Below are 14,555 nucleotides of genomic sequence, written 5' to 3'. Positions count from 1 at the left end.
TTCAGATCACCGCAATTGCACATCTCTCTAAAAAACACAAGGGGAGCTGTGGCGCCTGTATAAATGAGACAGTATCAGATTATTTTTAAAAATGTGTACAAATATTTACTGCCAGATAAACCTTGCAAAAGATTTAATTTAAATAACCACAACAATCTGTGAAAATTATTTCATAAACAAAAAAAGTATGAGAATTAATCATACATACTATGATATTACGCACTGCCCGAAAATAGTCCCCGCCATTGAAAGTTACTAAGGGGACTATTTTCGGCTGCTGCATAATATCATTGCGAGCGTAATATCGTGAGAGCATAGTTCCTAGCCATATGTTTTAGCCATATCTGCCTAGAAAATCGCAACTTTAAATTTTCTGTGCACGATGTAACTACAGAAGAGTCAACTTTTAAATATGAAAAATTTAAAACTCTTTGGTTATTTTTTAGAGCAATGGTAATGGTCTAATCCAGGGGTCTCCAACCTTTTTATGAGCAAGGGCTACCACAACGGATAAAACAATCTGGAGGGCTACTTTTTTATATAGTCTACTTAAAACTTTTTTGTTATACTTGTTTATTTTATTTTATTTTATTTGTTTATATGTTTTAGTATTGTTTAAAATTTTAACATACGTAAACCAAGCCAAGCTAATATAAAAAAATATGTAATGAATAAATATTACAGTTGAGACTACTAATAGAATGTGCTTTGGTGGGCACCTCACAGACTCTGTGCGGGCTACCTGGTGCCCGCGGGCACCACGTTGGTGACCCCTGGTCTAATCAGATTCAATGGATTATGCTAAGCTATGCTAAAATTGGTAGCGCCAGACCCGAAGATCAGCTGAATGGATTCCAAAACGTTGTGTCATTGTTTAATGTCAAATGTTTAGCTCTAGGGGAGCGGAAAATGAGTATATTTAAAAAAGTGTAGTGTCCCTTTAACATATGCATAAACTAGCATACAGCGCTAACTCAGCAGTCACAACTTTGTTTTTAGCATTGTAACAACATTTAATGTTAGGAACGTACATCACGACTGTAAAGTGTTATGTTAAGATTGGCCGGTTTTCTAGTGTTCTTTTGCATGCACAATGTTTACATAATAAGGAAAAAAATGCGTTTCAGGCTCATGAAGTATCATTACCATGTACAGAACTCTTATTATTCATCTATGCCTAGGTAAATACAGTTTTACATTCTACGACACCTTTAATGTACTTACAACAAAATACATTTTATCTATCTTCAGTATAGCCTATATAAAATGTAGCATGTTTAAGAAATAACTCCTTCTAAAGCGCCCACTGCTAAACTGCTGATACAGTACATACTAATGCAAGAAGTAACAGGTGGAATATTGAGTTAATGCATAAACATTCAATGCACAAAGCATTCAAACATCTTCATGTAAAAATGGCAAAAAAGCATTCACAAATACAAAACGGCACTAAAAAACTTGACCAAGTTCATAAAGAATGTTTAAATCAAGGGCACAAATTATGCCAATTACGAAAGGATGTTGACATACCTGTGGCTCCCTCCCCATGCCAGCTCCTCCCCCCACAGCAATGACAGGTACACCTGTCTGGGCCGAAACAAACTCCAGCATAGGTGCTAATGGTGCCCGGGTGGGCGGTGGTGGCTTCTCTTCCTCAAACACAAGCCCTTGAAGCGGTGTGGTAGCCAGTAATTCACACAACTGTAGCAACAGGCTCCCAGGACTGCTCTCGTTCACGGCCAGCCAGATCACATTAGCCGGTCCCCAAGGCGTCATCACGCTCTCACCCACTTGTCCAGACCAGGCCCGACTCAGAACGCCCGTCCCTGAGCTGCTGCTTGGCCCGGCACCGGAGCCAGAGCCTGCCGTCGAGGCGCCACCCATACCCCCCACCCCAGCGCTCGTTTCCGGGAGGTGGGAGGAGCCGGAGTGGACCACAGCGATGTTGACTCCGCCCGAAGCCCCTCCCGAATCCCTCTCTCTCTCCCGGGGGCGGAGCAGCAGTGGGGGGGAGGGCTGAGCCGGCCCAGTGCACGCCAGAACAGCCAACAGGAATGAAAGGACGGGCCTTGATGCCATGACAAGGGCAGAGAGTCACTTGGGTAGCTGGCGCTTTATGCAGGAACAAAACCTTGAGGAAGAAATAAAGAAGGACTGTTAGATCTGGAGTTAATGTAAACTAAAGAACTGCGTTAAAAATGAAAAACTACCGCGACCATTAAAGAAACAAATAGAGGCACGGATTATAAATGTAGCAACAACAAGCAACAGATTTAAATCTCTCACGGAGGAAAGGAAAACACGTCACCGTACAGTCCATCATCATCAATTACAATGCCACCAGACATCAAGATACATTAACCTAAAAGGCGTAGTTAAATCCCAGTGCAGGGATTGGAGAAGAAAAGCTAACACATCTCACCCCCTGTACCCCTCCACTCCCCAGGGTACATAGCAAATCATTACTCCCCCTGCATTGATTCATAAGTTATTCCCCCTTCAACGCTGGTGAGAGAGAGAGAGAGAGAGTCTTGAATCTCCACTATAAATCTGCTAGGCTCTAAAGCGTCTGTCTCTGCCTGGGTAGATCCAGAACAGACTGACTAAATAAAAGTGAAAATAAAGAACACAGAGAATAACAGAGGGGATGAGGCCGCCCTCCACGTCTTTTGTTTGTGCATGTACAATGAGCAAAAAAGAGAGAGAGATAGAAAGAGAGAGAGAGGAAAAGAGAGGGAGCGAGACGACGCGGTTCTGCTGATACAAATGGCAGGCCATGTAAGCGCCAGCAACACCATGAATCATTTTCAAGTCACTTTGTAAGCCAGCCATCAAAAACCTACCCACCCACCCCTCATCCTGCATCGCAGGCGCATACATACATACACACTCTCTTTAATTAACCTTCTACTAAACACACATATTTATACATCCACAAACAACACATACACACTCTCACAAGTGGGTGATTTATGTTGCATGTTGTATAGCATGATGCATAACTGCATCTCACATGCATAATATTAAAGCACTGACTCAGGTATTGGCGCAGCACACGCATACACACCCACATCATCATGCACACACAAATGCATATCTGTAACGCCATACTGGCTGCTTTTTCAAAGATGTCATAGCTTTGAAGCAGAAGGCAGGCTGACGTCATAATTTCTTCTTCGTCTCTCTCCCCTATTAATTCCCTTTCCTGTCCTTTTGACACTGTAAAGACATGCTGAAAGGGGATTAAGACATCCGTTTCGTGAGTTGAGAGGGAGAAAAGTGGACACATAGATGGATGACAGGACCGAAAAGAAGACGTACGAGGGTTGTTGAGATATATGGATCTAACAGGGGGAAAAGAAAATTTTGAGTTCAATATTGTAAAGAACAGATGCCTATGAGGGAGTTTTGAGTAAAAGCAAAAGGCCTTATAAGAGGGACTACTGCATAATTCAGCACATCATTACTGCATTCACACACTGCCCGATGGGCAAAGACTGCAGTGGCGGGTAGGGGGAAATACTGCGGTCTAAATCAGAAAACACAAGCGAAATTTATTTAACTCCATATTTGTTATGTCCGTGCCAAGTGCAAGGTGAGCAAAGCCAACTCCAGAAATGTTTCAGCATTATGGAAACCAAATGAATTTTTATGAACAGAAAAGGTGACTTCTTTGCACGTCAAGCATAAAAATCCATTAAAATTATAATTCCGCTTCAAAGCAAAATGATATGGATAAAAAAATTATAATAACCTGTACTGTAGACCGAGTCTAGATGGGAACATCTGTTATTTATACTTAACTATGATTGTAAATGAATCAGTGGAGGCTTAAAATCCCTTACGCTTGCGTCAAACCATTTAGGTGAGAATGAGCTTTTTTAAATAAACTAGAGAAGGAAGTCCAAACCACACATCAGACAAAATCATCAGATTTACAATTTATTATAATGCAGTCAATGGTTATTTAAAAACTAAAAGTGTGCAACTGTGCATCATATAGTTTATATTCATCTGGGCACTTTAAAGCTCAAGCTAAAAGGTCAAAACATTTTAATAATATTATCACTCTTGCTAAAGGCAACCATGTACCCTACCAACGGCGAGAGTGCAAGGGTCACAGTTTTTCAACCTCGGTTAAGGATTTTTACACTAGAGCTTAGATCGGTTTGACCTTAAAGTTTGGTTCGCATTATTGTTGTGAAAGCAGATTCTGAATGCAGATCCACAGAGGAACTGTGTGAGTTCACATGATAATAAGAGTCAAGGATTCTTTTCATATATGGAAGGTTAAACAGCAGCACAGATTCACTGATCTGAAATTGAGCATTTTAAGTGAGCAACTTAAAGCTATAGGCGCAGGAGCAAAGCGACAACATTTTACAAATAACACCAAACAAAAAGTTTTTCCACATTTCTGTGTTCAGGATTATTTGGGTGGGGCTAAAACTGTGACTCAATGACGCACCACAGCTACCGAGCATGATACTGATAACTAAGTTGGTCCCCTACTTGCCGCTAACCGGTTACCGTATTTTCGGGACTATAAGTCGCTCCGGAGTATAAGTCGCATCAGTCAAAAATGCGTTTTGAAGAGGAAAAACATATATAAGTCGCAGTGGACTATATGTTGTGTTTATTTAGAAAATTATTTTAAAAAATCCAAGCCAAAGAACAGGGCCTGTATTCATAAAGATTCTAAGAGTCTCAGAAACTCTGAATTTAGCTTAAAAACTTTTACGTAGTAGTCTTAGCTTAAAGGAATATTCAATTTTCTTAAAAGAAAAATCCAGATAATTTACTCACCACCATGTCATCCAAAATGTTGTCTTTCTTTGTTCAGTCGGGAAGAAATTATGTTTTTTGAGGAAAACATTGCAGGATTTTTCTCATTTTAATGGACTTTAATAGAGCCCAACATTTAATACTTAACTCAACACTTAACAGTTTTTTTCAACGGAGTTTCAAAGGTCTATAAACGATCCCAAACGAGGCATAAGGGTCTTATCTAGCAAAACGATTGTCATTTTTGACAAGAAAAATAAAAAATAAGCTCTTTTAAACCACAACTTTTCGTCTAGGTCCGGTCCAGCGCGACCTAACGTAAATGCGTAGTGACGTAGGGAGGTCACGTGTTACATATATAAAACGCTTATTTGCGGACCATTGTAAACAAATAAACTGACGCAAAGACATTAATTAGTATCAGTTGACATACAACAACGTCGGAACGGTCCTCTTTCAACACACTTGTAAACACTGGGGTGGAGTTTCGCGTTCGTCCTCTGTGACCTCTTGACGTGATGACGTATTGCGTGGGGTCACGCTGGCACATCACGACCGGATCTAGACAAGAAGTTGTGGTTTAAAAGTGGATATTTTTTATTTTTCTTGTCAAAAATGATAATCGTTTCGCTAGATAAGACCCTTATGCCTCGTTTGGGATCGTTTATAGTCCTTTGAAACTCTGTTGAAAAAAACTGTTAAGTGTTGAGTTAAGTATTAAATGTTGGGCTCTATTAAAGTCCATTAAAATGAGAAAAATCCTGCAATGTTTTCCTCAAAAAACATAATTTCTTCTCGACTGAACAAAGAGAGACATCAACATTTTGGATGACATGGTGGTGAGTAAATTATCTGGATTTTTCTTTTAATAAAACACAAAGTCACGGAACATTATTTTATCTGTCTCGGCTATAAACAAAACTGACTGTATGCCATGATTGATTTTAAAGTAAAACGTTTCAGAATAAAAATCTGGGTGAGAGCAAGTGACAGACAGACAGCTGTAGGCATTGACTGTTTGGCAGTGATTATTCCTGTGTCCACTGCTTTGGTTGAACGGACATTCTTAGCCCTACAACGAATTAAAACTTTTATGCCAGAAACACTACTACTGGACAGTCTTGACTTTCAGGATTGGCATCCACAGTGATAGAAAAGGACTTGTTGTTGTACAACAGAGTAAGGGTGTCACGATTTGGATTTTAAATCGAACTTCGAATTAAAAAATTGAATCGTCAATGCTGCCACGCCCCCATGTCACGTCTGGTCTGCTTGCCAAGTAGAAAAAAAACACACGTGTTGAGTGCTGCGAGTCAACCTCCTCTAACTACGCTAGCTACAGCCAGTTAAAAGACACCACGCGAGCTGCTCTTTACGTGGGAAACAAAAAACAGCACGCACCTCCCGCCTTTAGCTGAACTCAATCAGAGCATGCGCGCATGTACAGCAGACCGGGGTCTGTGACAGGGCTGGTCGTTTCTCTGAACTGAGATCTGTTTAAGTTTCACAACAACTTATTTCAGTTGCTTAAGAGTTATGAAAACAGCATTTAAACATGACTTATTTGGTATAGTCTCACAATCTCCTCTGACGGTCATAAAAGTGCGTTTTTAAGGTGCAAAGTACTGACAGGAATGTTCATCAGGAAGTTTTGTTTAATCAGGTATGTGCGTGTACCATATTTTTCCACTGGCAGCAAGAATAACATGGCAGGGCATCTCCGGGTTCAAGGTCAGATATTATATTTCATAAATGTTTAGTCTAAAAATGGCATAGCAACTTGTTCTAAAAAAAAAAAGAATCGAATTGAATTGTGACATTAGAATCGAAAATGTAATCAAATCGAGGATTTGGAGCTTTTTAATAGAAAACCTTTGAAAATCTCTGCATTTTCTTTGAATAAAAGACAGTCAACAAAGTAATTTGTTATACTTTTGATTCTTCAAAACACTTTGTAAGCTTTTTTAACAAAAAAGAGCATGAATTTCAAATACCTTTTAAACACGTTTCTGTATAATATTTGCTGCGTCTCATTTTGCACTGTTGTCTCGTTGTCTTTTTTTAATAAAGTAAAATTTGACTGTTATTCCTTGAAGTACAGTCATTTCTATTTTACTTTGCAATTAAACTGTTAATGTGTTATAAACTGTTTTTATTGCTGTGCCGTCATAATGATGGTATAACCAGATGTATTTATTCAGATAGGACACCAATGAAGGCCTAGGTGTGAAACGCACGGACTGCCACTGCCGTGCACGCAGGCACGCGTCCGCTGCTCAAAATACATTGATAGGTTATTTGCATTTTGCGTGGGAATAGAAGTTCGGATTAATATCCGTTTAGTCAAGACTCATTTATGTGGTCGAATATAAATTAAACAAGTTTTAACAAGTCTATCTATCTGATCAGAAAAGTAACCAGGTGTAAAAAGGGCCAATAAGACTGCTGGAATGTTAAAAAAACATTTAAAGGATTAGTCAATTTTCTTAAAAAACAAAATCCAGATAATTTACTCACCACCATGTCTTCCAAAACGTTAATGTCTTTCTTTGTTCAGTCGAGAAGAAATTATGTTTTTTGAGGAAAACATTCCAGGATTTTTCTCATTTTAATGGACTTTAATGGACCCCAACACTCACAGTTTTAATAAAGTTTAAAATTGCAGTTTCAACGGAGCTTCAAAGGACTCTAAACGATCTCAAACGAGGCATAAGGGTCTTATCTTGGGAAACGATTGTCATTAACGCCATCGTGACCTCACGTAATTGCGTAATGAAAGGTCACATGTTACATATATGAAACGCACATTTGCGGACCATTTTAAAGAATAAACTGACACAAAGACATCTACGAGATTTCTCATCAATCAAGAGGAAACGCTTCCCTGCCGGCTTTCCGCAATACCGCTATTATCCACTAGGTGGTCCTTCTGCAACATTTTAAACCCAGAAGTATTGCCCTATGGCAAGTGGCTGCATGTCCATGTCTGTTTTAAAGATCGCTCTGAATGGGATCTCTATGAAAAGTTTGCCACAAAAATGGAATTATCTCTGCTTTTTTCTCAAAATGTGGTATTTTTGCAGAAACCTACCCATATTCAAAAGCTGATTACAAAAGAATCACTGAAAGTAGGATGAAACGTTTTTTTTTTTGTTTGACAGCAGAGGGTCTGTTCTTTCATTTGGTATATTGTATGTTTATATATTTAAAGTAGAACATTTTCTGGAAGGCATCAAACTTTCTGAAAATCATGAAAAACGCTGGCGCTGGCTGGCAACTTTTTTTTAAAACGCTGTCGGCGAAAGAGTTAATACGTATCATCCACATACAACAACGTCGGAACGGTCCTCTTTCTCCACACTTGTAAACACTGGGTCGTATTTTCGATACATCATCCATGACCTCTTGACATGATGACGTATTGCGTGAGGTCGCGCTGGCGCGTCACAGGCTAGGAGGAAGATGAGAAGTTGTGGTTTAAAAGTGCATATTTATAATTTTTCTTGCCAAAAATGACAATCGTTTCGCTAGATAAGACCCTTATGCCTCATTTGAGATCATTTAGAGTCCTTTGAAACTGCAATTTTAAATTGCATTAAAGTCCATTAAAATGAGAAAAATCCTGGAATGCTTTCCTGAAAAAACATAATTTCTTCTTGACTGAACAAAGAAAGACATCAACATTTTGGATGACATGGTGGTGAGTAAATTATCTGAATTTTTTTTAAGAAAATGGACTAATCCTTTAAATGTTAAATATTGTGAAATAAATATAGTTAAAAGGACATTCTGAAAATTTGAGACAATTGCCAAAATAATCAGAAGGAAAAAATGGTTTGGTTGTTCGGTATTCGACCTTTGGCTCACTTTTTCATGTTATTCGGCTTCGGACAAGAATTTTCCTTTTGGTGCAGCACTAGTAAATACCACCTTTAATATTAGACTACATGGACTTTAAATGTAATTTCACAGCGACAATGGTAAACAGCTGTTGGTCTGCTCATGCTGATGAAGAAAGCGGTTCGGCACACAGTGTGAAAGCAGATCAGAGGGGGACAATTGAACTGGGATAGGGACTGAAGCAATCATACAAAGTGCGAAAACACTAAGTCAGGCAATTTGTTCAGTCATTGCCTCTGTGAGTAACTGTCTTGTGATTAAGGCTCTGAGCTGATAACGCAGACGTGACAAATTTGATCCTAGGTAGGGCTGACACACAAACTGGATAGTTTCTAAGTAAAGCCTAACACAATCAAGCTTTTCAGCAAGACACTTAATACCACGTTGCTCCAGGGGAACCGCTTCTCTCCTATGGTAAAAATCATGGGCTAAATTATAAGTGACCTCCATTAAAGCACACTGTTGTCTGATCTAAGCAAGGGTATGCCAATTCCACCTAGGGCTGGGCGATTAATCGAAAAATAACCGAAACCGAAATTCAGAACCTCTAACCGGCATTATTTTATCATGTCGGTTATTTCGGTTTTTAATCCTGTTAATACTTTCCCTTTAAACAAACTGCTGCGTGTGATGTTGCGTAACTCCGCCCCGTCCTGTCAGTGGCACAGCGAAACATGGAGGAGAACTCAAACACTGTTTAACTGAGCAGCAGGATCATCTAGTGCCCAAAAGAAGCACAGTACTTTTTTTTAAGAAGTACTCGCGAATGTGCAGGCACCTGTGACAAAAATACGGAATGCGCGGTCGGGTTTTTACCACACACGCGCTCAGTTTAATCTACCGATGGGTCTCTAAGCAGCCCGGGTAATGTCATCACATCTCACTCACTCAAAACCGCGAAAAGACGCGCCCGCGTGAGTTTAATTAGAGACTTCAGAGATGACGGAGAGAGAGAACGGGAGAACTTCTAGTCTACATTAACACCAAAAGCATTACAGATGAGAATAAATGTCTTAGACATCAGTGCCCAGTTAAGAAAAAATGGATTGAATACAAGAAACGTGTAAAGGATACAGTCCAAGTATGTATTTTGCCCTACTCATCTCATTACAATATGCTATCTGGATACAACTTATTATGTATGTATCTGATGTCTATAATTAGTCATGGGGGTTGTATGATTCTTTGGTTCATAACTTCCCATTCTAAAAAGTTTCATCAATTGTACATAATGAAATGCAACATCTGCATAGAGTTAAGTCTATTTAATATTTTTCAGTAATGCAGTTATTTTGGGAAAAATGTGAATAATTGCATTGCTGGCTGATTTAAGGTGTGCCCTAAACTTTCCAACCTTGTCAGTGAACTATGAGGCAAAAAAATAATCGTTTATTAATCGTAACCGATGTCAAATGTTAGATTAACCGAGGTTTTGATTTTAGGTCAAATCGCCCAGCCCTAATTCCACCAATCAATAACTTCAGATTTTCATAACAACAGGGCTCCAGACTAACTTTTTTCACTAGGAGCACAGTGGCCCCCAACTGAAAATTTTAGGGGCGCAACCAGAAAATTTGGGGACACACACCAAAAATCAACATGCTTACCAAATATTCACAAAAAAAACTTCAAATTTACAGTACTGGTCGCACATGTGCAACTGGATGTAAAATTCGGTGGCACACTCTCAAATTTTGGTGGCAAAATGCCCCCATTTGGTGGCAGTCTGGAGCCCTGAACAATCAAGTTTAAAAGAAATTTTGATGGTTTTGTACCTTACAAAACAAATGTGTGTATGAACTGTAATTGACAGTACATGCTTGAACAGGTTTCAAATTATCTAAATGACAAAACATGTAGTCTAAGAACAAGATCTAAGCAAAAATCAACAGCATTTATGTATGCATACTGTATCATTTCTCTATTGTAAATGTTATTTAATGTCACATGGATTGTCGACAATATTTTTTCTACTCTTGGGGTATTGTAGTGCGAGTTCATGATGTTTTCCCAAGAGTAAGATAGCAATAAATATTTTAGTCTCGACACGCATGTCGGACAGTGTAAACCCGTTCAGGGTTGATAAGCAGAATTGACTTATTCGGGGGCGAGTGACCTCATCACAAAATGAGCCAAGAAGAAAATGTCTAGAGACTTTTGTGGCAGAGTGTAAAGTCAATATGTGTTTTCTACATGATGACCGAATCTTAGCACACGACTGCTTTTTTCAATATCTACTGTAAAGAAAAAGCTGTTGAAGCGTCAGAAGCTAAACCAAAGATCTCCTACTAAAATTAGCGTTGCACCATTAATTGGCGTTATGTGTCGTCAACCATTGGTAATCAATAAATTAATTTTTTCACACTAAATTAAACAAGTTAACTGTGGAACGTGTCAAGGTAACAGAAGGGTGAAAGTTTTCAACACGGTTCAGCATGAGATACCACTAGCATGCGTGGCGGTAAATTTGTACAGCTCTGTATCCGACTGACTGACTCTGAGAAATTGACTGGCTTAGAAATCCGTTTCCCTCGTGCTCAAGACTTGCCAACATGCGTATGACTTGGCATTTCCCAGCCAAACAGCCAATCTATTCGTAACACTAACAAGAATTTATTGCTCCTTTGGTCACAGGTATTTTGCATCCAAAATTGCTCCCTTTTCAAAACAAGCAATTTGTGCCTCTGCATGGTTCTAAAGGTAAGCACAACGCATTGACAAGCACTGGTACATACTGTACAGCAACCTTGCTCGCTTCAAAGGATGCTTTGCATAGCTGGTTCGTTGAGATGTCATGGTAATAATGCACCTTTAAATAACATTTACTCTGGAATCTACGGGATCTTTCGCTTTCCAGCTGGCTCCACCCACCCATTCACCCTGCAAAGATTTGGCTTCAGATACCCTCAATTTACAGCAGCACACTTTCGCCAGTTATGAATGAAATTTTTGTCCATAAAAAAAAATCTGTCAGCACTCTATAAATATCTATCACAGTTTGGTCACATCTGCATGGCGGATTTCAAACGGTACATTACCATCTACATATGCAAGTTGCTTTTTGGGGAAAAATGGAGGGTTGTGCAGATGGTCACTTGTTTAGATCATAGGTCTGCAATGCAGCGTTCCCCAGAGAGAAGCACTTATCGGAAATGGCACTCTCAGACAAAAGAAAAATAAATAAATAAATATACTGCATAAGCGGTGCTAATGCAGGTACCACCATGTCATGCATCAGCATCTGAAAAGCCCACCATAAACCTCATCCTCTGTATTGACCATCAACAAAGACTCCACTGATTTTTGTGAAAGCCCTGAATGTTGAATCTTTTATAGTTGCTTTTGCGACAAGATCACTGTGCCGCGTAACACTGAGTAACATGTGACCGTCTGTGGTTCGGACGTGGAGATGAATTATGGTGCGGTTCACAGTGCCTCATCGAACTGCATGAGCCCTTCATCATTCACAGCTCACGGCACAGGCTTTCCAAATGCCTCTCTGAATGGACTGAAGATTTGAAATTGGTGACATCAGCTGAAAAGAAAGCATGTTATTGCATTTTGGAGTAACGGGTAGAACGAAAGAAAGGTGTAAAACTGTACTGTGACAGTACTACACCCTGCTGCACCTTTTACCATTAGACAGAAATGGGTGATTCTTGCGAAATTAGACCTATGAAGTGTCATGAAACATTTTGATAAAAAAGTAAATGCTATCAAAATAAGTAGCATACAGTTACAAACATCTCTTCATGTACTATTTTGCACATGATTTCAAATGACAAACCAATTTTGTTGTTTTTTCCACATTTAAGGGGAATGTCATTACCGCAACGTGTCCATGAATGGATTTGGGTTCTTTGACATGGAAATATTTATAATTAAAAAAATCTAAAAATTAAAAGCTTCAGTGCATGTTATACTATAGACGGTTTCATTGGACGCAGGTGATATGATACACGTCTGGATCCGAACTTTACTTCCGGTTTCGTTTTTTTAATTGTATGACTAGTTGATAAACTGATCTCTTGAAAAAATGCTTTGTCGAAATTTACAAATTTTTTTGTTTCCTAGGGAATGTATGTGTTGTTTTTTTGGTTTTTATATAAATAAACGACGTTTAAAGTACTTTGTGGTTATTTTTTATTAGCGGCGTTTACCGAAAGTTACTGCTGAAACCGTCTATAAACATTTACAGTAAAGAAACATGTGGTATTTGGTAATCATTGGTAAATATAGAGACAATAATAAGAAATATAAATGTTTCGAAGACCAATTTTCTCATCCTCCGCAACAATTTTTAATCATTATTCAACCCTTAATGAATTAACATTTTCAAAATAAATTAGTTGGAAGGGACATAATTGACTGTGACACTCAAGATGGCTACCAGTTCTTATTTTTTCTCCCCAGATAAAAGTTAGAATTTTGTTTTTCATAGTACCTAGACAACTTTTTAGTTCTCATTACCGAAACATGAGTTTGTAAATGCATATATTTAATGTAATATCTTGTTGCGGTAATGATAATTTTTGATAATGATAATCTAAAAAAAAATATTTATATAGGAAATATTTTTAAAAAATCCTCTAAAAAAATAAGGGTTATAGTAAGTTCAGACCTTAATCTTATATGTGCAAAAAAATTGGCTTCAAGGGCTTTTTTAAAATTCTGGACACCTTCTAAAACTGGATTTCGTGAGAATCACCCAAATGTAATGGTACCTTATCTACCCATAAAAGTTACATTATTATAAATCTTAAAGCATTAAAGGTAGCAGATGTAGCTTTTGAGGGTACTACCGCAGAGACAGTGCGGTGCAAATTTAGATTTTTTAAAAAAACTATTTTACACATGCAGCTACAATACTCAAAGTAACATTATTGTCAAAGCGGAAAAAGTCCACCCACGTTCACTGCAGATGTCCAGAGGTCACAGCGCCCACCGCCATCTCACACACCTCTGTGAATGTTTTAATGACATAATAATATGCAACACCTCGACAACCTGCTGTTAATTATTTCAGATAATTAACAGAGCATAGACCCATTTATTGAATGCATTACAGACCGGAAACCGTGGGGTAAGTCCCCTCGGTCCAAAAGAACATACAAGTGGTCTACGATGTCCATCTAACCTTCCCTGGAAAAAGGACTAGTGAGGTGTTATCTTTGGATTCACAATCAAGCTGAAGATCCTCTCCCAACAAAAAAACATCCTCTTAGCAAGATATTGCACTGCCTCAACCCAAAAGAGGAGACGAGAAAAACAAATTAAATTCTGTCAAGACCGGACTGCTTTCACAGCACTGCAGGGTCCCGGCGCTGACAGAGATGGAATTTCATGCAGCTAAAGATGGCTTCCTCTCACTCAGGCCTAGCCTTGTCCCTCGCAACAGGGGCGACTTGAATTGCGCTACACACATCTAAAATACTAATTCATGTGTTGACGTTCCAATTCGCATTAGGGCACCTTCAACAGACATTGTGTTCCTTAAGACAGATGCTAAACTTTACTGTATTTAAAGGGACTGTAAGTAGGATTTTAAGTGTTTTATTAATCAAAATCAATCTCTTTATTCATAAATATGTCCTCGTTGGTGTCAAATGACATCTGCCAGTAATCTGATTTTTCTTTGTAAGCTTAGAATTTCTCCTCTTTACTTACATTGAACGGGTAAGTCCAAGGAGGCATCCATATCGTTCCGCCGTATTAATAAACTATAATAGCAGAGAGGGACAAAAAGCACTAGCCTACCAACGCGTTTCCACAATGAGTTTTCATTAAGAACACGTGAACCAGGTGCAACGGACAAGGAGCTCAGGGATTCCATAATGGCTGCCGTAGTTGCAACACGCATTTGGAAAAGC

At 38.8% G+C, this 14,555-nt stretch overlaps 1 protein-coding gene across 1 annotated transcript in view; it reads right to left on the bottom strand.

Moving 5' to 3' along the window:
• The window catches only part of grin2da (glutamate receptor, ionotropic, N-methyl D-aspartate 2D, a), a 95,978-nt gene that overhangs the window by 58,248 nt on the left and 23,175 nt on the right, over window positions 1-14,555 (bottom strand). Inside the window, exon 2 of the mRNA XM_073858482.1 lies at window positions 1,531-2,131. Coding sequence (XP_073714583.1) covers window positions 1,531-2,079 — 549 coding nt within the window. The 5' untranslated portion in view covers window positions 2,080-2,131. The remainder of the gene's footprint in view (window positions 1-1,530; window positions 2,132-14,555) is intronic.

Source organism: Misgurnus anguillicaudatus, chromosome 20, assembly GCF_027580225.2.
Source record: "Misgurnus anguillicaudatus chromosome 20, ASM2758022v2, whole genome shotgun sequence".
Taxonomy (NCBI): Eukaryota; Metazoa; Chordata; class Actinopteri; order Cypriniformes; family Cobitidae; genus Misgurnus; species Misgurnus anguillicaudatus.
This window is presented reverse-complemented; position numbering and strand designations above follow the sequence as displayed.